The sequence below is a fragment of the Narcine bancroftii genome, chromosome 8 (genome assembly GCF_036971445.1).
Source record: "Narcine bancroftii isolate sNarBan1 chromosome 8, sNarBan1.hap1, whole genome shotgun sequence".
In the NCBI taxonomy this organism is placed as follows: Eukaryota; Metazoa; Chordata; class Chondrichthyes; order Torpediniformes; family Narcinidae; genus Narcine; species Narcine bancroftii.
In genome coordinates this window covers 69,382,771-69,409,854 of record NC_091476.1, presented here as the reverse complement: position 1 = coordinate 69,409,854, position 27,084 = coordinate 69,382,771, and the positions used below count along the sequence as shown (strand labels likewise).

Genomic DNA, 27,084 nt, shown 5'->3' with positions numbered 1-27,084 from the left:
TCAACGCGCCGGAAGGGCTGGTGCGCCCGACCATGGCGGACCGTAGCGGCGGCGCCGCCGAACTCTGCTCCGTCTCCGTGGCGTCCTGCCTGTTGCTGGCCTGCGGCTACGTGGGCAGCCTGTACGTGTGGAGGAGCCGGCTACCCAGGTAACGCCAGGCGGCGGTGCCAAGGCCGCTGTCCCCGCGGCGGGCATCCCGAGCTGGTCTGGCCGGGCGGTGCGCGCGCGCGTGCGCGGGCGGGCTCGCTGGAGGAGCCGGTTGCCAGGGTAACCCCGGGTTGGCACTCGCCCTGTCAGCCTGTCTCGTGGATGGGCGTCAACTTGTAGCGGTTGAGAAACTTTCATCCTGCTGAGAACTGTCCAAAAACTGTCCTGCAATTCCACTGAAGAGCGTAGAACGCCACAGCACAGGAAAACAGGCCATTTGGCTCTTCTTGTCTGTGCTGGCCACCACTCCCATAACACTCCAGGCTTCTCCAATCTATGTATTAGGCAGAAGTCTAATCGCCTGAATACCCCTGAGATTGTCTTATCTCGTAAGCCAAGCAGGCGCAGGTCTGGTCGGCTCCTGGCCACTTAGGAACACCAGGAGCTAGGTTACAGTGAGGGGAGCTGGACCAAGTAGCGACTCTCTGTCTGCCTTACAGTAGACTAAAGAATTTCATGTAATGCTACATATAGAATGTAACAATGATGGAACCTTTACCTATCCAATCAATTCTTAAAACACAAGATCGAGCCCACATTCACCACATCAGATGGCAGCCCATTCCACACTCCCCTAATGTTTCCCCAAACGTTGCCCCTAATGTTTCCCTTGTCCCCCTTTCAGCTTAAAAGTTTGACCTCTCATACTTATCTCCCCCAGTCTCAGTGAAATAAGCCTACTCGCATACACTCTGTCGATACCTCTCATAATCCTGTAAACCTCTTATCAAATATCCCCTCGTTCTTCTTTGCACCAAGGAATAAAGTCCTAACCTGTTTAATCTTTCCTTGTAACTCAACTCCTGAAGACCCAGCAACATCCCAGTACATCTTCTCTGCACTCTTTCAATCTTACTGATATCCTTCCTGTAGTTAGGCGACCAGAACTCCAGATTTGGCCTCACTAATGTCTCAAACCAGCAAACACCAGAGGAGTTTATGGGAGACATCAAGGGTAAGCTTTTTTTTTTAAACAGAGAATTGTGGGTGCCTGGAATGCCTTGCCAGGGATGGTAATGGAGATTGAAATTTTGGGGGCCTTTAAGAGACACATGGATGAAACATAAATAAAAATGGAATGTTATGGGGTAGTACTTTTTTTTAAAAGAATGTATATATGGGTCGGCACAATATTGAGGGTCTGTACTGTGATGTAATGTTCCATGTTTAACATGACATCCCAACTCCTATACTCCTAATAGAATAGACCACAAGGCATAGGCACAGAAATAAACCATCCAGTGTGGGATGAGTCGTTTAGTCAATTAACTGCTTTTCTGAGCCGTTAGGAGATGCAAGACCAGTCAGCTTGTCATAAATGACTGATATTAACCGGAAGGTTGTAATCTAAAAAAATGTTTTCAAGAATATTCACCTCAAGAGCTCTTGGAAAATCTGAGATTGAATAAAATGCCTGATTTGTAAATATCTGAAGAAATGAGCGTTTGGTAAATTGAATTGTGCAGAAGATACAAAACTATTATCAATAAAAAGGTCTTTCAAACATTTAATACCCAATCTTTAAATGTAGAGTCCTGCAAAGAAGGCAAAATGGGACTTGCAAGGTCCAAAATGCCTTCAAATCTGCAGCCATATTCTCAAGCTGTATTTAACAATTGGGTTGTCAGTTACTTTACATGATCCAAGAAGTGCCGAGGTCGAAACATTTTTGGTGGAATTTAATTCCATTTCTATCGAAGCAGGGTAACTTTCAACCTTGTTTAGGGTCAGCGGTTTGGAGAAATTAAATAAATATTATTATGTCCATTCTTTATTATTATGGCTGTGCTTTGGGAATTTGTATGTCTGATTATTCTCACAATGTTTGTCTTTATCTTATTTTTTGCTGTAGCATCTTCCATAATTGTAATGTATAAAATTATTATTACTGAAAAATCAATAAAAATATTTTAAAAAGAAAGGACATTCAAGGCCATTCAGCCCATTGAGTTTGCCCCGCCATTCAATCATGAGCTGATCCATTCTCCCACTCAACCCCACTGCCCGGCCTTCTTTGATAATCCTGGCTCATCAAGAACCTATCGATCTCTGCCTTAAGTTCACCCAATGACCTGGCCTCCACAACTGCCTGTGGTAACAAAAATTCCACAGATTCACCACCCTCTGGCTGAAGAAATTCCTCCACATCTCTGTTCTAAGCAGATGCCCTTCAATCCTAAAGCTGTGCACTCTTGTCTTCGAGATGGAAAACTACTCTGTGAAACACAAAAGTCTGCAGGCTCTGAAAGATCAGCTGAATTCCTCCAGCATTTCAGTGTGTTTTTACTACATCTATGAGGCAACGGTTAGCACAACACCTTCACAGTGATAGGGACTGGACTGGAGTTCGAATCCCATGCTTCTCTAAGGAGTTTGTACGTTCTCCCCGTGTCTGCATGGGTTTTCTCCGGGTGCTCTGGTTTCCTCCCACCATTCAAAATGTAATGGGGTGTAAATTTGGCGGCACGGACTTGTGGACCAAAATGGCCTGTTATTGTGCTGTATCTCTAAATTTACTCTGTCCTTGCTTTTCAACATTTGAAATACTTCAATGAGATTCCTCCTCATTCTCTTAAATTCCAACGAGTACAGGCCAAGAGACGTCAAATGCTCCTCATATGATAATCCTTTCATTCCTAGAATTATCCTTGTGAACCTCCTCTGAACCCTCTCTCATGTCAAAATGAGGAGCCCAAAACTGCTCACAGTGCTCCAAGTGAGGTCTCACCAGTGCCTTATAAAGCCTCAACAGTACTGCTCTTCTCCTTGAAATGAACGGCAGCATTGTATTTGCCACCTTCACCACCAACTCAACCTGCAAGTTTAACCTTCAGGATATCCTGTACAAGGACTCCCAAGTCCCTTTGCATCTGGGAATTTTTAATCATATGCTGATCCGTTCTCCTCCAGCCCTGCTCTCCTGTTTTCTCCCCATAACCTTTGATATCTGAAATATTCAGATACATATCAATCTCTCCTTAAGTACACCCAATGATCTGGCCTCCACAGTTGTCTGTGGCAGCAAATTCCAGATGGTCACCACTCTTTGGTAAAAGAAATTCCTCTGCATCTCTGTTGTACCCTCTAGACTTCCCCCATCATGGGAAACAACTTTGCCACATCAGTCTGGGTTAACTCCACAAAAAACTTTGTCTGAATTAGCATCTGGGAGGAAGTGGAAGGGAAGGGATGGTTTGCCTCCATTTCTGAATTCCTCTTTGTCATGTCTGCAGCTGAGGTTCAATTCACATTTGTTCTTCTTGTGGTTGTTCCTTTTATTGTCACGCAATAATACATTAATACCTGATACACTTCAACTTTTCTCTGCCGTAAGACAAACAATGAGCCATCATGAGCATTGCCCGGTGCCTCTAACAATAGGAGAAATAGAAGCAAAAGAGAGTCCCTTCAGAGACCCTGAGTGTCCAGCTCCCCTGCAGCCGCAACCCAAGCTCCAAATACAAACCTCCGACACGATCAGGGAGCCTTCAGCGCCTGAGGCCCTTCGTGAGCCCTTCTTGCCCTCAGCGCCCTCTCGAATCCCAATTCCAATACTTGGTTCCCATGAGGTCGTCTCCAGCAGCTTGTGTGGGTCCATTGACCGCAAGTTGCCTGCACCCTATGCGGGTCTATCGACCACAAGCCGCCCACAATCTGTGTGGCCCTTCTTCTGCAAGTTGCTTGCCGCCAGTGTGAGTTCCTACTCAGTGACTTTCAGCTTTTGTTTTGCTTCCCCAGCAAAGTATTAACCCATTAACCAACTCCTGGAGAAAACCCCACTTGCTCACAAAAGTGCAAACTATCCCACAGATAGCATGAGGTCAAGACTGAATGTGGGCTGTGGGCGCTGTGAGGCAGTAGCTGTGCTATACTGGTTGGCACATTGTTGTAGGGTGATGCACCTCCAGAGGAAGTGGTGCTGCAGGTATTTTGTCCTTTCAGAGAGAAATCCTGAAGGACCAAGCGATGGAGGAGTATCGCTGAGTCATTGCATTCTGTTGGGGGATTATCCCTGATCCCCGTGCTGTGAAGGACCAGCCCTGAGGGAATGCCGCATTCCAGCTGAATCTCAGGAGAGCATCACTGAGAGAATTCTCCTTGATGTTCGCCCACCCTTTAAATTTGTTGCAATAAGATGATTTTATACTGTTTGCGATTGTTACGTACAAACTGGCTACTGCATTTCTGATATTGTGAATACAGGTGCTCCTCAACTTATGCTGGGGTTATGTCCTGGCAAACCCATCGTCAGTCGAAAAATTATGAAGTCAGAAAAGAATACTGCACCTACCATTTTTTATAATTAAATTTTGAACCCCTTTATTCTGCATTAACGTACACAGCTGAAAGGACACTGGGCAGGCTTGAGCCAGCATCGCAAGAGAGTACGCTGTACGATACTCTAGTACGATGCTGCCACTGCCCAGCATCGCGAGAGAGCAGTGTACCGCATATCACAAGGGCGGGGACAGATCGGAATTCGAAATTGAAAGTACGGATTTGAACCGTTTTATCTCTGAAAAATCGTAAATTGGACCATTGTAAGTAAGGGAGGACCTGTAGAGACTTCAAAATTACTTGCATTGCATTTTGGAATCCTCAGAGGAATCTGAAATTCTTTCAAGTTCAAGTTTATTAAACAATAAACAACTCGAAACACCGTTCTTCGGTGTAAAACATGCAAAAACACAACCAGACATAACAGACACTGACAAATGCTTCATATGCAGTGCGTATATACATAAATAAAAATAAATAAATGTTTTTTAATAAATACAGTGAAGCCCCAGTAACCAGCACCTGTTGGGATTGTTAATTGTTAGATGCTGGATAAGTGAATTTGCCGGATGTTTGAGATTGTGTGTTGTGCAATTGGCAAACTAACTGCCTGGGAGTGCCAATTTTAAACTTTGGTCATTTTTTACCTATTTCTGCAATTTTATTGCCGTTCCACATAATGGGGGTTTTACTGTAGTAGAGTCTCAGAGGGTTTTGTATGAGCAGTTCATCGGTCATTCAGCATTCTCACAGCCTGGTGGTGCTGGCTCTGATACCTCTTTATCTCTTCCCCGATGGGAGCAGCTTATTTGCATTTCAACTAATTTGGTAGCTTCAAAAGACGAGATGATTCCAGAAACTCCAAACAATCATTTGCCACTTATTTCAATGTTGATGGACACGATTTGAACTTAAAACAGAAAAATCAAATCTAATTGGGAAAGAAAGTTCAGAATGTGTTGTAACTTGCAAACAGTGTCATGGACTGGTTGCAGGGTAGTTTTTCACAATGTCAGGACATGCTTTAATTTCAGTAAATGGTGAGGGAAGAATTTGTTTTTCTTGGTAATTGCAAACTGCATGCATTTTTTTCAAACACTAAGGCATGTTTGTGCAGAAGTCTGTTTTGCAAGCGGGACCGGTGCAGACTTGCAAAATGACTTTCACTGATAGATTAGCTGAGCAAAATGTGACATTTAGCAATGTTGGGTTGCTGGAGGGAGAAATGAGAATATTTTCCAACTAGGCCGGTTTAATTGCCGTTTATTATATATACTCCTGTACTCGTTGATCCTGTGTTACAGTTGATTCCTTCCCTTTTTTGGCCCAAAATAGGGTGTTTTTGTATAACCCGTGTAAAAGTTGACCCCCCCCCCCTACCTTTGGCCCTGACTGTCTACCCATCCAAGCTCCCGACACCTTGACAGCGGACTTTCACCCTGGCCACCAGCCTACCTGAGCTCCTGACAGCGGACCCTTCCCCTGGCTGCCCTCCCATCTGAAGTCCCAACGCCCCGGCCATCCACCCATCCGAGAGAAAAAAATCAATAAAGTGCAAAAGTAAGAATGAGCCCTGATTAAGTTTGTTGTTGAGGAGTCTGACGGTAGAGGTGTAGCACCTGGTGGTGCGTGTCTTGTGGCACCAATACCTCTTTCCTGATGGCAGCAGTGAGAGCAGAGCATGTGCTGGGTGTTGTGGATCCTTGATGATTGCTGCAGCTCTCCGGCAGCAGAGTTGTGTTGTGGCTATGATAGATGTTGTGTTCCTGCTTGTTACTCTATAGTCTGATTTATTTTCTACATTGTTTTGAGACCTGTCCTGCCCCTTCAGCGAGTCATAAAAGATCCCAACCTGTGCACCGCTGTGGTGCCTCCCACAAAACTCACTGGTTGATTTTTTTTCCCCTTGTGTCCAACAGGGATCACCCCACAGTGATCAAGCGGCGATTCACCAGCGTCCTGATTGTCTCAGCGCTGTCTCCATTCTGGGTCTGGGCGTGGCGCCAATACACAGGTTTCAAGGTATGTCAATGCCTCTGGGTCTTTTTTTTTCCCTTCTCATCCATCCTCGATGTGATTCAGCCTGATTGCCTGGAAGAATTGAACCTTGCCGACATCTTTACAATCTGTCACCTCCGGGCCCGTCCTCATTTCTGTCACTGTGTCCTGGAACCCATAGATCATTGCAGCACAGAAACAGACCCTTCTGTCCTGTGCTGAACTATTATTCTGCCTCATCCCACTGATCTGCACCCAGTCCATACCTACCCCCCCCACCCCATCCATGTACCTGTCCAAATATTCAATGTCAAAATTGAGCCTGCATTCACCACTTCAGCTGGCAGCTCATTGCACCACTCCCATCACTCTCTAAGTTCCCCCTGAACTTCTCCCCTTTCACCCTAATATCCCCCCTAAACATCTCCCCTTTGATCCTTAACCCATGACCTCTGGTTTGTTTCTCGAATTGTCTCCCTGTTCTCTTTTAAGATGCTCATTAAAGTCCCAACAAGTTGGATTTTGCCTTAGTATCTCATTATGCGGCTGGTTGAGGGATTATGTTTGATAAAGCTCCTGTGGGCCAACTTGGGGGATTTAACTCTGTTAAGGGTTGTGTATGTAGGTGTTAAACTGGTACGTTGTACTCATCAGACTGACCACTTCTTCCATGCAGATGACACAACTTAATCCAAAAACCAGTATTAAAGTACAGGTGTAACAGAATTTGGATTGCTGGCATTGCTTGAGGTAGGTTAGATCGGTGGAGTGATTTAGAGAATCAAACGAACCAAAGACACTGCCTTGCTTTGGCTTTTCATGCACTATATTTTTTTTTAAAGGAGGCTTATATAAATGTTTGCCCTGTGAAGCTGCCGCAAAACCATGAATTTCGTGACTTGCTCATGACAATGAATTCTGATTCTGATAGAGTGAGAAGGGAGGTAGGTTGTCGAATTCATGGCTGTACTCCCTAGTGGTTAAGTAGATCAGGAGTAGGACACTAAACCAATTGGATCTGCTCTGCTGTTCAGAAAGACCTGTGTCTCCTTCACTTTCCCATCCCAAACCATACCCACCCCCCACCCCCGATTCCCTTGGTATGCACAAATTTCTCCTCAGAGCCCTCCGCTCTTATCCAGGAAGTAGAACCAATTTTAAATTGAATTAGATTAAATTTAGACATATAGCATGGTAACAGCCCATGCTCTCCAAATACCCCAATTAAACCTACAAACCCTGGTACATTTTCAAGGATGGGAGGAAACCAGAACCCCTGGAGGAAACCCATGAAGACACGGGGAGAATGTACAAACTCTTTTCAGATTCGAACCTGGTTCGCTGGTGCTATCCCTGATTTTCAGTCGTCCATCACATGGATTCTGAGAACAATTTTATAATTTCCTTCAACATGCTTTTAAAAGGCACCCATCATTGTTGCACTAATGAGAGCCAATTGGTCCATGTGATTGGAATATCAGGTTCACATTAATGTCTAGATGGGGTCATATGGCTCCTCTGGGGGCTATGAATTGAAATCTTAATTTTAATGTTTTTTATGGACTCGGTAGGAGAGAAGCACAGAAGAAACCAATTAAACCTGACCGCTTCACAGGGAAGGGGGCCCATAAACTTTTGTGCAGGGTTTGAAGGGGGCCAAAGCCAAAAAAGGTTGAGGATGGTTGGTCTAGAATAATAGTTTTCAAAACTCCTCCCTTTAAACTCACATTCCACTTTAAGCAATCCCTATGTCATAAGTGCTCTGTGATTAGTAAAGGATTGCTTCAGGTGGTCTGTGAGTGGGAAGGGCAGGTTGAGGACCACTGTCTCTGAAATATTTTACTTGAGAACAATTGTCACCTTGTGCTCAGATGGAATGCGAGTTTAGGGGGCCAATTTGAAAACCACTGGCCTTCAACAAGAAGGCACGTTCAAGATTGAAGGGCGTCCGCTAGTAGCAGAGGTGAGGAGGAATTTCTTCAGTCAGAGGGTGGTGAATCTATGGAATTTGTTGCTACAGGCGGTTGTGGAGGTCAAATCATTGGGTGCATTTAAGGCAGAGATTGATAGGTTCTTGATTAGCCAGGGCATCAAAGGTTATGGGGAGAAGGCCGGGCTGTGGGAAAATGGATCAGTTCATGATTGAATGGCAGTATAGACTCAATGGACTGAATAGACTATTTCTGCTCCTACGTCTTGTGGTCTTAAATGACCCACCAATTTGATTGCCTGTGAGAGATCTGCTTGAAATGGCCAAGTAAACCCTTGGCTCCATCACTGATACATTCAAACAGACAAAGAATAAAGCTGGATGGTTCACTTGGCAGCAAAGTCGCTCGCTCCCGGCCCAGTCAACCTTGCAAAGTCCCCCTCCACAAACTTTAGGGAATGGTGTTTAAACTGGGAGAGCTAACGACGAAGCAACAGCAGACAATGAGAAGCTGGAGGAGCTCAGTGGGTTGGGCAACCTCCATGGGCAGCTTTTTTTGGGATCGGGATCCTTTATCACAATAAGGAGAAAAGCAGGAATGCGTCAGAATAAAGACAAGCCTGGCCAGGGGGAGGGGTCCAGACCAACAAAAGGTGTTAATTGGATATGATAAGAGAAAAGGTGGGAATTGATTTTAGCTCTGTGAAAGGAGACAGAGAGAAAGACAGAGCTGGGGGAAATGGGACAGGGGGGAGAAGTGGTGGGGGTGGGGGGGTTAACGAAATCCAGAGAAGTTAATGCCATCTGGATGGAAGGTGCCCAGACGGAAGATGAGGTATTCCTCCAATTTGCAGATGGTCTCAGTCTGGCAGTGCATGAAACCATGGACAGAGATGTCAGCAAGGGAATGGGACGTGGATTTGAAATGAGTGGTCAATGGGAGTTCCACGCTATTGTGGCAGTCAGAACTGAGGTACACAACAAAGCGATATCCCAGTCTGTGCCCAGTCTCTCCGACGTAGAGGAGACTGCAGCGGGAGCACCAGATGCAGTGGATGACCCCTGAAAATTCACAAGTGTAATTTTGCTTCACTCGGAAGGACCATTTGGGGCCCTGACAGTGGTAAGGGAGGAGGTATGGGTGCAGGTGGAGCATCTCCTGCATATACAGGGGTAAGCCCCAAGGGTGGGAGGGAGGAGTGGACAAGGGGGGTCACAGAGGGAACAGTCCTTATGGAAGATGGAATATGTGTCCAATGGTGGGATCATGTCGAAAGTGATGAAGATGGCAGAGGAGGATGTGTTGGATGCAGAGGCTGAAGGGGTGGTAGGTGAGGACAAGGGGAATCCTGTCCTTGTTGCACGTGGGGGGTGATGGAGGATATGTGGGTGAGGACTGAGGTGATGGTGGTAGAGGGAAAGCCCGTGTCCTGGGATCATATGCGACAGAGAAGGAAATGGAATCCTTACAGGGGATAGGATGTGAAGAGGTGGAGTTGAGGTAGCTGTGGGAGTTGGTGGGTTTGTAGAAGATGTCTGTTGAGAGTTTGTCTCCCGAGATGGAGATAGATCGAGGAAAGAGACAGTGTTGCTGGAGATGAACCAAGTGAATTTGAGATTGAGGTTGAAGTTGGCAGCAAAGTGGATGAAGTCGATGAGCTCATCATGGGTACATGAGGCAGCACCAAAGGAGTCGTTGATGTAGCGGAGAAGTTGAGACACCTTGTCTGTAGACTTGTAGCACGGATTGTTCCATATAGTCAACAAAAAGGCAGGCATAGCTGGCACCCATGCAGGTTTCCATGGCCACCCCTTTGACCCGGAGAAAGTGGGATGTCAAAGGAGAAGTTATTGAGGATGTGGACAAGTTCTGCCAGTCGGAGGAGGGTGTTGGTGGTGGAGGGGTCTGGTTGGATCTATTGTCCAGAAAGAAACGAAGGGCTTTGAAGCCTTTGGTATAAGGGATGGAGGTATAAAATGATTGGATGTCCGTGGTGAACATGAGGCGATCGAGTTCAGGGAACTGGAAGTTGTTAAAGTGATGGAGGGCTGCGATGTTTCCCGGATGTAGGTGAGGAGGGACAGGACCGGGGTGGGGGGACAAAACAGCGTCGAGGTAAGTGGAAGCCAATTTAGTGAGGAAGGAGCACACGGACACGATGGGACAATCGTGTATCTTAGATGGGAGGTAGAAACGGGTGGTACAGGTTTGGGAAACTATAAGTGCCAGGGAGATGACCGGAAGGGATAAGTTCAGAGATGGTGCGTGATACAGTGTTTTGATGGGGTCCTGTTGGAAAGGCAAGCAAGAGAAAGTGTCTGAGAGTTGTTTGGCTTCACCCAGGTAGAGGTCATTTCCTACAGTTACATGACACAGCACCTAACTCGGTATTCCCATCCCTCCCTACCGCCTCCATTATCAGCCTGAAGGCAGAGTTGGTGAGTAGCCCCTGCCTCGGCAGAAGACATTATGTGTACACTCTGGGTGAGGTGGGCCTGACTTCTTGCATGTTCTGATTAGACAGGTCCGTCTCTGCTGCTGTTGATGGGCGTCCACTTGGAGGGCATCTTTGCTGCTGCCTGCTTTCCGCTGCTGCTGACCATGGTGCGTGTGTGGACGGAGTAAGCAAAACCTAACTGCAATCGCACCGATTCCATATTTCCTTTGTGTGTGTGTGTGTGTGTGTGATGGCTGGCAACAGGCAGAAATCGCTTAGCAGAGCACCTTCGCTCCGTCTACATCAGTGACAGGGATCTCCCGGTGGCCAATCACTTCAATTCCGCGACCCACTCCCGCGCTGACGTGTCTGTCGTGGCCTCATGCCCCATCCCACCAAGACCACCTGTAAATTGGAGGAGCCGCACTTGATTTTTCGTCTGGGGTCTCTCCAACCGGACGGCATCAACATCAATTTCTCTGGTTTCTGCTAACCTGCTCTCCGTTCTCCCTTCCCTTTCCCTTTCTCTTCTTCCCTCCAGCTCTCCAATGCCTTCCCTCTCCATTCACAGTCATCCTTCCACCCCCTGCTCACCGGTGTGCCCTCTCTCCCTTGTCCGCCTCTCATCTCCAGTCTGTGGCCCCGTGCTCCTCCCCTCTCATCATTTTGTTTGGGCGCCTGCCTACTTTATAAAATACACTGTTTGACCTGCTGAGTTTCTCCAGCATTGTGTTCTTCAATCATGGTGCTTGCAACAGGCAGAGAAGTTACATTAGAGCTTTACAACCTTGGTTAGTCTTCTTGGGAACACTGAATGGTTCTGGTTGTATTGAGGCAGCACCACGATACAACTGCTGAAGGTCAGGGGGTTTGAGAAATGCTGTCAGAGCAACTTGGGAAAGTAACTCCTTTATTATATCAAAGGTTCGTTTTATTGTCACGTAATAATACACCAAAATGTTATATACATGTATAATTGTTTTGCTGCAAGGCAAACAAAGCGTCACCGTGAGGATTGCCTGGGGCCCCCAACAATTGGAGAAAGAGAAGGAAGAGAGTCCTATCAGGGGCACTGAGCGTCCATGGATTCGCCTCCAGTGCCCCCGCGGCCCCTGCACCCGTGCAGACCTCCATTCAAACCATTGGTAGCCCGAGCTCCAGATCCAAACCTCTGATACGATCGGGAAGCTTTCAGCGTCCGAGCCCTTCTAGCCCTCAGCACTCTCTCGAACCCCAGTTCCGATACTTGGTTCCCATGAGCTCCTCTGCTCCTTCGTGGGGACGTCTCCCATACTGCTCCTTCTGGACCGGTCCACTGCTCCCCTGGAGTCTGCAACCTCCCATGGTACGCTGCCCAGCACAAGCTGGGCACAGGACATCTTAGTCACAGAACTTTTAAAAATGGAACATGGATGGCTTCTGTGCACCAGTGATGGAAGGAAAGAATGTTTAGAGTGGTGGATGAAGGTTAAGTCTAGCAAAACTACTTGAACAGGCTTCATCCCAAGGAGGGGTGCGATCTTTAACAGTTTTAAGAAGTACAGAGAGGAGAAGACCAAAACTATTGGATAGTCCACAAGATAGTTGATGAAATGCTTTATCCGAAACAGGAGAATGTGAAGCTCACTCCTGCAGGCAGGTCCAACATCGAAATTCATTCAAAGGGGGGCCCCCAAAGAATCCTGCAGTGGAGGAAAAGGCTTTAATGTCTGGGTGAGGTGAAGAGGGGTGGGTGGAAGTTCACGGTGTTGCTCACGGAAGGACAAATGTCTGTGTGTTTGACAGGTGCTGTTCTTTGGGCCCCTGATTCAACTCCTCACGGACTATTCACGGGAATTCATCGATGGGTTAAAGATGTTTCGCGGTGAGTTGAGAGTTTATTGTTGTATACTCAAGTGCAAGATTCAGAAGCAATGAATGGCTTAAAACACACTGACATAAATTAAAACACTATTTGTACATCATGAGAAGAACAAAATTATAAATATAAAAGGTCGGTGTAGCGGTCAGCGGAACGCCTTTCCAAAGCCAGCAATGGGAACCAGACAGACTGCGTTCAAATCCCATGCTGTCTGTAAGGAGTTTATACGTCCTCCCCATGTCTGCATGGGTTTTCCTTGGCTTACTCCAAAATGTACCGGGGGGTGTATGTTAATAGGGTCTATATTGGGCAGCACAGAGACATGGGCTGAAATGGCCTGTTACCGTGACATATGTCTTAATTAAATTTCAGTGGAAGAAAATAAATATTAGTTATTCACATTTGGTCAGCCAGGGATGGAAAAAATGTGTTCTGTCAGTAGAAGAGATATCTGATGGTCGTTGTTTAGTGTAGTGGTTAGGGTAGAATGGGGAGGTGTGAGAGTTCCAGAACCCAGAAGTGCAGGACTTTTGGCTCTGTACCTTCTGCCTAAAGGTAGCAGCAAGAAGAGCGCATGTAATCATCAATATTGTGTAATAGTTGACTCCCCTTTTTTGGCCCCAACCAGCTCCCGATGACCCAACCGTGGACCCTTGCCCTGACTGCCCGCCCATCTGAGCTCCCAAAGTCCTGACTGCGGACCTCACCCCAGCCTCCCACCCATCTGAGCATCTGATGTCCTGAATGTGGACTTACTGCCCCGTCCCCACAGACCCTAGCCTTGGTTGCCCGGCCATCCAAACTCTTGATGCCCTTACTGCCCCGTCCCCACGGACCCTAGCCCTGGTTGCCCGCCCATCCAAACTCTTGAACATGGACTTAACGCCTGGTCTCAGCCATCCAAGCTCCCGACTCCTTGAACGATGCAGGTACTTATTGCTGTCAAAAGTATGACTCATGTAAAAGTCCCGCCCACCCCCAAATTTGACCCAAAAAGTTGGTCTGAAAAATTACACGTGTATATAATGTTTCAAGTTTGTTATCATTCGATGTACTAGTATAACTGACGAAACAGCGTTCTCTGTTCCTCAGTTCAAAACATGTAGACACACAACCAGACATAACACACACACAGACAAGCAATACATTCTCAGGACAAATATACATATAGAAAAATAAATAAATATTGTTTAAAAACTAGTAGCATCTTGGTCTGTACCCCACCTCCTGGCCATTCTTCCCTTCTCCGATGCCTGCATGCTCTTTGCTCATACCTTGAAGAGGGCTCAGGCCTGAGACATCAGTAATACATCTTTGCCTCCTGTAGAGGCTGCAAGACCGGCTGAGTTCCTGCAGCATTTCTATGTTTTTATGACGTTCACAACATCTTCAGACTTTGGTGTTTCACTTTATTCTTAAATGACTTGGGACAATAGCTGCCAGCTTTGGTCATTGTTTATTGGCTTGAACTTGGCTATTTGATTCAACACCTGTGATGAAATTGTGGTTTGGCAGGAAAACGTTGGCACCTTCTATTAAGTGGTGACAGAACACTAAAAGATTAATAATATTAATGAACATAGATTTATGAAAGGGCCATCATTTGACATAGGGCAGCACAGTTAACGTAATGGTTAGCCCAACACTCAGTGCCAGTGACCCGGGGTTCGAATCCGCGCTCTCTGTAAGGAGTGTGTACCTTCTCCCCATGTCCACAAGGGTTTCCACCAGGTGCCCTAGTTCCAAAGACGTACAGGGGTTGAAGGTTAATCGGGCTCCTGGGCCGGGAGGGCCTATTACCATGCTGTATCTCTGGCTCTTTGAGATTCATCCCCTTCTCTGGAGGAAGTTTCAAACAGTTCAAAGGTATTGTCGGAGTACATCACATACAACCCTGAGGCTCTACTTTGACGAAGGGCTCAGGCCCGAATAGTCGGTTCGATATATTTACCTCCTATGAACACTGCAAGACCGGCTGAGTTCTGTGTTTTTACTTTTTCTCCGGGTGAGGTTTATCTGTAGCCCTAACCTTAAGAATGAAGTGTAAACAAACTTGGATGTTAGTGTAAATATATAATAATTATAATGAGTCTCTGAATGCATCTGTTGTTCATGAGTCTGATAATTAAGGGGTAGCAGTGCTCCTGAACCTGGTGGTGCAAGTCCTGTGGCACCTAGACTCTTTCCTGATGGCAGCAGCGAGAACAGAGCGTGTGCTGAGTGATGACTGCTGCTGCTCTCCAATGGCAGTGTTCTCTGTAGGCGTTCTGGATAGTGGGGAGGGTTTTGCCTGTGAGTCCAGAGAGAGACATGCTCCCAACTGTGTCAGAACTGACACAATAACCAGACATCAAGGAATGCTTCCTGACCCATCAGTTCCCGTGGTTCCCTTCCTTCAGCAGACAATCAGATAACGTGTGTTGGTACCTAGCTCCAGCAGTGTAATATGTTTCTGCTATCTTCTGTTGCCTCTTCCCCAGACCCTCGGATTTGGGGGAATTGCCTGGCCGACATGCGTTGGATGCGAAATCAGGTGGTTGCTCCGCTGACGGAAGAGCTGGTGTTCCGAGCATGCATGCTGCCCATGCTGGTGCCATGCACAGGGCTCAGCCGTGCCATTGTAACCTGCCCGCTCTTCTTTGGAGTTGGTGAGTGAGTTTGACCAGCATCAGGTTGGGCTCCAGAAGGTCTACCTGAAGCTTTGTTGGTGGTAAAGTTGGTTACTGAATATGCTAGTGCATAAGACCATCCTCAAAACTTAAAAAATTCACCATCCAATCCAAATTTTAATGAATTTGTAAATTAATAAATTATAATTTAGACATCACAGGCCAATTTGGCTCACGTGCCAATGCCACCCAATTCACGTACATCCCCGATACATTTCTAACAGTTGGAGGAAACTGGAGCCCCTGGAGGAAACCCACGCAGACACGGGGAATACGTACAAACTCCTTACAGACAGCACGGGATTTGATCGCTGGCGCTTACATCATCGTGATAACTGCTACACTACACTGGGTCTTAAATCCAAACCTCGACGGCAAAGTCTCAACACTGCCGCCATCTACCCACCGGCTCCGATGCCATCCTGCGCATGCCCCGTTAGTTATCCGCAAAGTCTCAGCGCTCCCCCGCGGGGTCCATCCGCCCAGTCCAACTGCCGTCGGCTCTGTACAGACTTTAAAAGGCCTGTTACAAGAGCTGACAGTGATTTATTTTAAAACATGTAAATAAAATGAAAACCTTTACAGGATTATTTGTTATTAAAATATTGTGATTTGCTCTTCACTGCATCAGCTTTAATTGCCAGATTTTTGGGTCATCTTATACACCGGGTATTGCTTAAAACCTACATTTTAGGTGAAATTTCCGGAAAGTCATCCTATACGCCAGCATGTATGGTAGTTTTCCTATTTCCACTATTTTCCTCCAGTCTATTGCTGCCTTCGGGCGGCACAGTTAGAGTAGCAATCAGGGCGATGCTATTTCAGTGCCAGTGACCCGGGTTCGAATCTGGCTCTGTCTGTAAGGAGTTTGTATGTTCTCCCCATGTCTGCGTGGCTTCCCTCTGGGTGCTCCAGTTTCCTCCCACCCTCCAAAACATACCGAAGGTTGTAGGTTAATTGAGGTATTTGGGAAACATGGGCTCATGGGCCGGAAGGCCCTGTGTATGTCTAAATTTAAAAAAAATTCCCACCCCCGCACCCCCCACCATCACCAATCTCTCCCACAGATGATCTAACACTCCTATGTGAGGCAATCCTCCACTTATTCAAAGTGTAGGCATGGTTGTCAACTGAACACAAATTGTTCCGTAACGTGTACATAGTGGCCTCTCTTTTGGCAATGTGTGCATTTTTATTTTAAAGAAATAGAATTTTGAACAAAGGATATATTTAATTACTCATAATTACTCTGAGGTTGGGAATTATGCAAGTTCTTTTAGACTAGTGGTTCTCAACCTTTTTTCCACTCACTTACCACCTTGCTAACTACAGAGCACCTATGGCATTTGTTTTAGACTATAAGAGCAAAAATAGAGTATTCAGCCCATCAAGACTTCCCTGCCATTTAATCATAAGCCAATCCATTCTTCCACTCGGCCTCACTGCCTGGCCTTCTCCCCATAACCTTTGATGTCCTGGTTAATCAAGAACCTATCAATCTCTCCCTTAAATACATCCAATGACCTGGCCTCCATAACTGCCTGTGTCAACAAATTCCACAGATTTACCACCCTCTGGATGAATAAATTCTGCTACGTCTCAGTTCTAATGCAGAGTTCTTGAGGGAAAGGGGTAGGGGCATTCTACAGGTGGTTGTGGAGATGGGAAGACATTTGGGAAGTCCACAAGGATAATTTCAGGAATGAATGGGTTATCATGTGAGGAGCATCTAACACCCCTTGGCCTGTACTAGGAGAATGGGGGGGGGGGGGTCCTCATTTCAAATGTTGAAGGACATGGAGGTTGAAAGATTGTTTCCCATGATGGGAGAGTCAAGGACAAGAGGGCACAACTTCAGTATTAAAGGGTGTCCACTTAGAACAGAGATGCAGGGAGTTTCTTTATCCAGAGCATGGAATTTGTTGCCACAGGCGGTTGAAGAGGCCAAGACATTGGGTTTATTTAAGGCAGAGATTGATAGGTTCTTGTTTATCCAGGACATCAAAGGATATGGGGAGAAGGCCAGACAGTGGAGATGAGTGGAGAATGGGTCAGCTCATGAGTGATTGGCGGGGCAGAGTTGATGGGTGGGATAGCCTACTTCTCTCTTATGGTCTACTGTCTCCACTTTCCTCTCGATGGGCACAAAAGTGATCAGTTGAGCTGTTGGGCTGCTGTGCCCATGAGCCGTGGGAGCTCCAGGGTTCAGATCCATCTTGATTTTCCCAACCTCCCATCTTGAGGCCCAAGTCAGGACTATCAGTCATGTAGCTCCCAATTGAAAGCGGGTGCTCCTTAGAATTTACCCCCCTCTCTGATGCCGTCTCTATCCCTCTAGTAGTTCTCACTTAAATAGACTGGTGTGGAAGGATAGTCCGTTGGGGGAAAGTCTCCAGGACAACAATCCAGCAGGGTCCATGTGGTCAAGAATGAAAGAGGAAATAATTATCGTATTTCTTTTCTGACTCCTCTCCCCAGCTCACTTCCACCACGTGATCGAGTTGTTGAAGTTCAGACAAGGCACAGTCATGGGCATTTTCCTCTCAGCAGGTAGGAAGTGGGTGGTGCCAAGAGAGGAGGAGGGCTTTCTGGCTTGATGGACACCCATCAAGTGGTGGGAACAGACAGAAAGAGTTGGAGTGGGGAGGGAGCAGCTGTATCCGTGAGCGAGTTGAGGAGACAAAGTCATAGCATAACAACGGGCAGGGCATAGAGAATTTGTTCCATCATCTCTGGGCTCTGTTGACCCTGGAGACCATGTTCAGTGCTCCATAGATGTATAAAACGGCCAGGGTGGTCACAGTGACACTGGCAACATTTATGAAGATGGGAAAGCATGGTCAGCTTCAATCCTCCCACCCTTCAAAACGCACAGGAGTATTTGGGCAGCACAAGCTCGTGGGCTGAAGGGCCTGTTACCGTGCTGCGCGTCGAAATTAAAATTTAAAATGAACATTTCTCAGGTAATTGGGAAAATCCACCCTGATGGCTGAGGTTAAGTGGCCAATTTTCAGTGAACTCAGGCACTAAGTATCTTCTTTGTTTCAAGAATTTGAACAACAAACCAATTTTGATTAAATTCTGACATGAAGATTGCTGCTGTTAAATATGAATGTGAAGAGATCATCTAGGGAGATCCAGGGATGTGGAATAGGGCGCTGAATTTGAAAGGGATCAGCTGCAACCTTAATGAATAGTGGAGTAAGCTCAACAGGCTAAACACTGGAACACGAGGAAAGTTGGACCGGGAGTAAACTACTTTGAGTGGTTGGGTCAGTGCGGTGCTATCACAGCACCAGCGGCCCGCGTTCGAATCCAGCACTGTCTGCATGGAGTTGGTGCGTTCTTGCCGTGACCTGTCCGTGGGTTTTCCCCCGGTGCTCCGCTTTCCTGACGTCCATCACAAACGTGTGAGGTTTATAGGTTATATTGGGCGGCGTGGGTTTCAGTGGCTGTAATACTGTAAATCAGCCTTTCCTTTATTTTTATATAACTATTTATTTAACAAAAGTTAAAATACAAATATAAGTATAACGATATTACAAAATTTTCTCCCTATATACCCCTCCCATTCCCTCCCTCCCAATCTCCCCCCCCAAAAATATAAGTGTAATAAATGGAGCTAAAATACATATTAATCGGTAATTTAATGCCAAGGATGGTGCCAATCCCATCTAACAAACCTTCATATTTCCAAACCTACACATTTCAAATACGGATTCCACATTTTAATAAAGAAAGAATTATTATTACGCATATTATAAGTTATTTTTCCAAAGGAATACAAATTCTCAATTCAGTAAGCCATCTTTGAATATTTATTTCAATATCATTCTTCCATGTAATTGCTGTACATTTCCTAGCAACTGCTAAAGCTAACCGAATAAATCCCATTTGAAATTTGTCTAATTTTAAACCCAAAGTCAACGTTGTGGAGTATCCCAATAAAAATAAAAACAAATCAAGTATTAGTTTGAATTTGAAATAACCTTCCAAAAACTCCATAATTCTATACCAAAAAGGCTTTTACCTTTTCGCAAAGCCAAACTGAATGCAAAAAAGTACCTATTTCTTTTCCACATCTAAAACATAAATCTGAAGAACTAAAACTATATCTTTTTAACTTCTCGCGAGTTGAATACAATTGGGATAGAAAGTTATAATGAACCAAACTATATCTCACATTAATTAATCTAGTCATATTTTCCTCACACATAGTCTGCCACTCCTCCTGAGACATTGGAATAGATAAATCATTCTCCCATTTAATTTTCGTTTTATACAAATCAGGTTTAGTCATCTTCTTTTGGAATAAATCATACATTTCTGAAATAAAACCTTTTTTTACTCCATTAGTTGATAAATGTTCAACTTAGATCTTTGAGGTAATTTTAATTCACACCCTAAATTATCTAATAACCAAGTAGGTATTTGATAAAATGCAATGTATTTGACGCAATCCTTCTTCATAACTCTCTCCCACTAATCTAATACCCTTCTGTTCCCACAATCTCAAATAATAATTATTCACCGAGAAAGGAAAATATTTATTTTGACATATTGGTATTAACCGAAATTATACCTTTAATTCCAATAATTTATAAATCAGCCTTTCACAATGGTACTCCTGTGGTTCACCTGGGGCGGGGGGTGTCACTGCACATTTAAGTAAAAGTCTTCACCTCATGTAACAGATATTTTTTGTGTCGTCGGTAGGAGAAAAGTACAGAAGAAACCAACAAGATTGCTTCACGGGGTGGTGGGGGGGTCAGAATCTTTAAGCAGAGTTTTGGGGATGGGGCCCATGTCCAAAAAACATAGGGAATGGCTATTGTAAGTAAAATTTAAAAATTTTTAAGCACTTGAGGTAACCCAGGAATTTCCATTTCTCCTCCCCAGTTTTCCAGTTTTCCTACACAGCTGTGTTTGGGGCGTACACAGCCTTTATCTTCATCAGGACAGGTCAGTGTGCTTTCACTTTGCATTATGTGTCACTGCTTCCATCCATGCTGAGCTCCTGGCATCTCAGGCTCCCTCAGTCCTGCCGAGGATCTCTGAGCAGTGACCCCCACCCCCCCCCCCCACCTCATCTGCCATTGTCCGCCATCTTTTCCTGAAAAGCAAAATTCCTGCATTTTTGGTGCACTTTACCCATCCCAGGAGGGTTTGTGTTGTTTGGAGTGTTCCAGAGAAGGCGTACCTTTGTGTTCCTATTACTCCTGTATTTTCAGTGTCCCAGAGAGGGGGGAGGGGGGGCGCCTGTATTTTTAGTATGTCCCGGAGAGGTGGGGGAAGCTCTTGTATTTTCAGTGTGTCCCAGAGGCGGGGTCCTGTATTTTCAATGTGTCCCAGAGAGGGGGCACCTGTATTTTCAGTGTGTCCCAGAGAGGGAGGGGGGGGGCATCTGTATTTTCAGTGTGTCCCAGAGAGGGGATGTCTGTATTTTCAGTGGGACCTGGAGAGGGAATGTATGTATTTTCAGTGTGTCCCAGAGAGGGAATGCCTGTATTTTCAGTGTGTCCCAGAGAGGGGCTGTCTGTATTTTCACTGTGTTCTGGAGAGGGGATGTCTGTTTTTCAGTATGTCCTGGAGAGGGACCCCTGTATTTTGTGATGCTCCCAGGACGATTTGTTTGTGTTTTTTTTTTTAGGGGGGGTGGAATGTTTAGGGGGTGGCTATCCCATGGAGGAGATGCAGTTGTGAGGATTTGGAGGACGACCTCCTAGTAAGTTGGATGCGGGGGATAGAACTGGTGTGGCAGCCATTTTCAATGGAAACTGTACCCCCCCTGCCCCCCCACCCCGCACGAGGAGCCTCACAGCACATTTAATTAAAAGCCTTGTTTTCTTCACATCACGTAACATAAATGTTTTTTATGTGGTCGGTAGGAGAGAAGTAAAGAAGAAACCAAAATTTGACTGCTTCACAGGGAAGGAGGCCCCTAAACTTTGAGCAGTGTTTTAAGTGGGTGCATAGCCGAATTAAGGTTGAAAATGGCCGGGTAGAGTATTGCCTTAACCTGGAGGGAGGTGTTGCGCCTTGGCGCACTGACACGTTCCTTATTTTGCAGGTCACCTGATTGGCCCCGTACTCTGCCATTCATTTTGTAACTACATGGGCTTCCCTGCCATTGGGGCTGCCCTTGAACACCCTCAGAAACTTGTCATCTTATTCTTCTACGTCCTGGGCGTCATCCTGTTCCTGCTGCTGCTCTTTCCCCTGACTGACCCCACCTTGTACGGGACGCTGGCCATTTGCCACCTGACCAAGCCGGACACCAGCACCTCGGTCTGCACCTGAACCTCAGCCCACCGCCTGTGCGACCCTGAGCCCCCGGCCTTCCAGCACCTTGCCTCCGGGGCAGCAAGCAAAGCGGTTTGGGAAACTTCTCAGGAAGCGGGAATCCAGCCCGTGACTCCGGGAGAAGAGGATTCCCACTCGGAATACGCACTCGAATCTGCGGACATTCTCCATTTTCAATGAGACTCAAAAGGATGTGAAACCAGCCCCCTCTCTCATCATTTCATTCAACTCCATTGCGCCCTGAAGTCTTATGGCCTGGAGTTTTAAGTCATAGTCCAACCACTCATTTGCCACAGGTAAACAAAACACTGCAATGCGTTGTTTCTTGTTCCTTTAACCACCTTGAAACTAGTATTGCAGTTGCTCTGGACTGGGATACACTCTCACTTTACTGACTCCATCCCTTGGGAAGCTCTGAGACTGACCATTGGTTGCGATGCCCAGCGAGAGGCCTCTTCTGTCCCTCTCGTGCAGTGCACGTTCACTGGGGGTTTTGCCCACCTGCCTGCATCGTCTTGCATCAACAAAGGTGCGTCTTCCCCTTCCATGCCTGAGAAACAGGTGGGGTTGAGGGAAGGTGGTGGGAGTAGGGCAGGGATGTGAGAGGCCATCAGTGGAAGGACAGGAGCAGACCATTTGGCTTGTCAGGAGCAAACCTGCCATCCAACACCAGCCCTGCCCCTGGGGTGTCACTGGCCCACCCATAGAACATTACAGCACAGAAGCAGGCCCTTTGACCCTTCTAGTCTGTGTTGAACTCATCCCACTGAACTCCACCCAGTCCATAGCCCTCCGTATCCCTCCCGTCATGTACCTGTCTACATTTTTCTTAAATGTTAAAATTGAAACCGAAATCACCACTTCAGATGGAAGCTCGTTCCACTCTCCCACCGCACTCTGTGTGAAGAAATTCCCTTAATGTTCCCCTTTCAAACTTAACCCATGCCCTCTGGTTTTTAATCTCACCTAATCTCAATGGAAAAAGTCTAGTTGCATTAACTCTATCTATTTTAAATACCTCTTATCAAATCTCCCCTCATTTTTCTATGCTCCAGGAAATAAAGTCCTAACCTGTTTAATCTTTCCCTGTAACTCAGTTCATGAAGTCAAGGCAAGATCCTAGTAAATCCTCTCTGCAGTCTTTTAATCTTATGGCTATATTCCCTATAGTTTGGTGACCAAAATTGCACAAAATACTCCAAATATGGCCTCACCAATGTTTTGTGCAACTTCTCCAATAACATCCCAACTTCTACCCTCAATGCTTTTGACTTATGAAGCCCAATGTGCCTATTCTACCTGTCAACAGTGCTCTTTGACTGTAAAGCCAGGGAGTGGCCGATTTCGCAGCTACTAGAGGCTTCATGATGGGGTTGGAGAAGGGGAAGACTTTACAACTGCTGTCGTCCTGATTGACAACTTGCCCCTCTTTCCATTTTCCCTGCTCAATCGTGTTTGGGGTGTACGCGGGATTTATCTTCATCAGGACAGGTCAGTGTGCCTATACTCTGCATTACATGTGGCTGCTTCCACCTGTGCTGAGCTCCCTCTGCGTCTCCGACTCCCTCAGTCCTGCCGAGGCACACACTGAAAATACAGGCACTTCCCCCCTCCCTAGGACACATTAAAAATATAGGCATCCCCTCTCTGGGACACACTGAAAACACAGGTGCCCCCCTCCAGGACGCACAGAAAATATAGGCGTCTTCTTTGAGAGCCATTGAGAGAGAACAGCCCTTGTCTGAGCCCCCCCCCCCACTCCCCCTCCCAGGGCGATGGAAATTCACAGCCACCAGCAAGAGTGACGCCTGGAGAAAGCAGGGTGGAGGTGAGGGGCTGGGTAGTGTTAGTCTTAGGCAGATCCGCCCCCCCCCCTCCCCTGGAGCCGCATGTGCTGGAGACTCCCTCCGCTATTTCACAGAAACCTGCTCCCATGCCTCTGGCTGAGAAGTGACTTTGAAAGAGTGCAGCACTCCCTCACTGGCCTCGAAACCTGAACGCAGATGGACCTCGCCACTGTTGGGTTAATTTGTGGAGGGGCCTGTGCACAGAAACTGCAGGGCCCTGAGAGAGAGGCCTTATTCCTCTGAAAAGCCCGAGGCAGATACAGAGTAGTTTCTTTTTTACTTCATTGCTCAGGCTATTTTTAAAAGCCAAAATAAGCGTCATTTTTAACACAACAGCCTAGGTCGTGCCTCATTCCAGTGAAGGCCTGCCACAGTCTACCTACTCACTAGCTTTGTCAAACTTTGAGTATGTGGAGGTCCTGAATATATTTGGTTGCTTCTTTTGTTACCTGCTGGGCAAAACTGTGGATTTGTGTTTTAAAACTTTAAACTCATTCACAAAGGAGCATTGCAAAGTGACAAGAAATGAATGTATCACAAAACCATCCAAACTCCACCACTGTCATGGTAGTCAGGTGTCCCTCCAATATTCCCAGCATGTTTGCGTACATTACAGGGACTCGCTACCCTGGGCTTGGTTAAGTCACCCTGAAAATTATTTCCGGCAGGACTGTTGCACTATTAGATTCCAGTTCCCGAGCCACTAGTTCGCCCGGCTTCTGCTCCAGGAACCCCTGCTCTGAGTTGCGAACGTTTCCTGTTGTTGAGAGCATGGTGGGGGAAACGCACCTCCCTAGACTTCTAGTGGTGGGGGGAGGGTGTAGCACAGAAAGAGTTGGGAGTGGTGTGGTGATGCAGGGTCCCAGTCACCAGAGCTTGCAAGTAATTTGCGGCTAGTAATTCCTCACTCCTAGAGACTTCCCCTGATGCAGGATGTATTAAACTACATACCCCTGCCACCCCCCCCCCCCCAACACCTTTGAACTTGGGCAAAGTCCATTGCCCACCCTGAACAGGAATGGTGTGGACCTTGATCTGTCCAGGTCAGTGGCCCTGGTTAGGAACCCCCATGTTGTTGGAGTTGGGAGTTAGTGTTGCCCATACAGCCATGGTTCAGTGGTCCCGTGGAGCACTCATCAGGTTCATAAGTATGACACGCTCTGCACCCAGAAGCTTTCCCTTTGAAAAGGCAAGCTGAGAGAACTGGGCAGAACCCAAATCCAATGAGATAACTGTCCCAGCAGACTTGTTCAGTTTCTGGCTCCTTCCTGTAGTGACGTGGGAGCACCCACCTTGTGGGTGTCTGCTGAGACTTTGTGGGTTGCCCACACTTGTATTTGTCTACTGAGACCCTCAAAGTGCAAGGATTCAAAGGGGTGTGTTTGGATTGTTTTCCTCTTGAAAGATCAATCCAAGGTAAACACACCGGAGGAACTCAGCTGGTCTTTTCAGCATCTATAGGAGACAAAGATATCTTTCCGACGTTTGGGACCTGAGTCCTTCTTCAAGGGAAAATCAAAAAAGGCAGAAGGAGGATAGATCAGAAAGTGTCAGAATTCAAACAACGGGGGAGGAATCCAGACCAACAAAAGGATGTGATAAGGGACTGGGTGAGAATTTATCATGTCTGAGCGAAAGGAGACAGGGAAAGGAAATCTGACGGGAAGAAGGAGGTGGGGTGGGGTTTAACAAAAGCCAGAGAAGTTATATCAATGCCATCCGGTTGGAGGGTGCCAAGTTGGAAGATTAGGTGATGTTCCTCCAATTTATTAGAGACCTTGGACAGATGTCGGCAAGGGAATGGGATGGAGAATTTAAATGGGTGGCCACTGGGAGATTCACGCTATTGCAGCGGACAGAGCTAAGGTGCTCAACAAAGCTCTCTCTGCCCCCTCGGGTGAATGCGGGAAAAAAAGTCCCACAGTGGAAGAGAGCAAGGTCGATCACCTCCAGAGTTGGGGCCATAATACATCTGTCACATTAGTATTGCTAAACCAGATGATCTGGCCAGCTGTTTGCAGGAGAATGTTTCCCCAAGTTAAGAGTGGCCGCATCAGAAAGATCTTTGTGATATCCGGGGACAGGGAAAGTCGCAGTTGCGTGGTGTGATACTGCACCTGGGGTTCTTTTGCGGTTCATACTGAATCTCTCAGCAGTTGCCACACAGCTCTGTAGCCTGGAGCTCCCACCCCAGCAATACAACAAAGGTCTTGCGACCAGAACCTTATCTCTGATCAAAACTGACACCAGCGAGTTAAACGTTGAGAAATCTGGCAACAGTTCCTTAATCTCAATACTGAAAGAAAAAAAAAATAGAGATGAACTTTTGGCGAGGAATTGGGTCTTCCTGTCACACCAGAAGTAAAATATTTTTTCTAACATGACCACAGAAATGTTTGTAAATCGAGCAATATATTTTCTAAATGTAGCTATTTTCCTGACAAGAGATTGTATAATTAACCAAGAGTTTTACTTGACATGCAAAATGGAGTTGACAATCTTGTACTGTATTACAAAGAATATAAATTTCTGATTTGAAAATAAATATAAAAATCATGTTCATTGAACCATGTCTCAGTAGTAATTATCCAGCTTATTTTCCACCTTTTGGTATGTTTGTCCAACCTGAATTTCCAATGGGGCCACGTACTAACAGGTAAAAGCCATTCATTAATTTGAATGTGAGTTTGTTGCAATTAAGATTTTGCTTCCTGAACACATAAGGGTATATTTTATGGATTTTAGGCTAATGATCACAGAAACCACCTTCAAATTTTCTTACCACGTACCATTTTTTTTTAAATACAACCAATTTTTGTGATTTCCTGTGATTTGCAGTCCATTTCAAAACCATGAAGTGCATTTCAAAAAATTCATTTTCTGCATTCGCACTTAGATCTTGATGCAGTCAGTGATGAACATGGTGAAAGGTTTCACCAGGACATTGAGACCATGGAAAAGTGACAACTGGAACCCATCAATGCTGGCCGCAGACGTGAGAGACATCAGATTCTGAGTACAAACGAAAATTAGCGGCCAAACATTTTTAGGTCATTATGTGATTAAACACGCTAAGTTCAATAAAAGTTCATGCTTTCCCCAACTTCCTATGTGATACAGCAAATCTGAAATTATCTTTGTGTTCAGCTTCTAGTTACCTCTCATAATCCCCAATTTTATTTTCAGGAAACAAAACCATTTGGAAAGAAAATGGTTGTCCAATGTTATCAATATTTGACCTGTAAACTTTTGTACTCAAGGTTACCAAAACTGTGTACCAATCATGGATTGAAAAAAAGTTAATTGAGCTTGAATCAACTTTTTTTGATGGGAGAGAGTTTAACATCTCATCCATTTTTAAAATTTGTCTGAATATTTCCACAAGATTTTGCGACTGGCGCTTTTACTATTTTATTTCCTAATCCTGGATTGCCACACTCAGTAGGGAAAAAATATGTAATTTATCTTCCAAATCAATTCTTTTAAATATCCTAGAACAACCATTCTCAACTTTTTTTATTGGCTATGCCTCCCCCTTGCCCAGGACTCTTAA

General features: G+C 45.9%; 1 protein-coding gene across 8 annotated transcripts; it reads left to right on the top strand.

Annotated features, from left to right (window-relative positions):
• On the top strand, positions 1-26,604 carry rce1a (Ras converting CAAX endopeptidase 1a). Of its 8 annotated transcripts, XR_011343177.1 has the most exons (9): positions 1-148; positions 6,405-6,507; positions 10,935-11,018; positions 12,637-12,715; positions 15,193-15,360; positions 17,860-17,931; positions 20,281-20,343; positions 21,452-21,980; positions 26,428-26,513. XR_011343177.1 is itself a non-coding variant. In XM_069894012.1 (8 exons), exons 1-8 carry the CDS (start codon positions 33-35, stop codon positions 26,493-26,495), a joined length of 753 nt encoding a protein of 250 aa, XP_069750113.1. In that variant the 5' UTR covers positions 1-32; the 3' UTR covers positions 26,496-26,604. The 8 variants fall into 8 exon arrangements, 7 of the variants coding, with proteins under 7 accessions (XP_069750113.1, XP_069750110.1, XP_069750112.1 ...); XM_069894012.1 differs by lacking the exon at positions 21,452-21,980 and having other exon boundaries at positions 26,428-26,604; XM_069894009.1 differs by lacking the exon at positions 26,428-26,513 and having other exon boundaries at positions 21,452-26,098.
• The last annotated feature ends 480 nt before the right edge of the window (positions 26,605-27,084 follow it).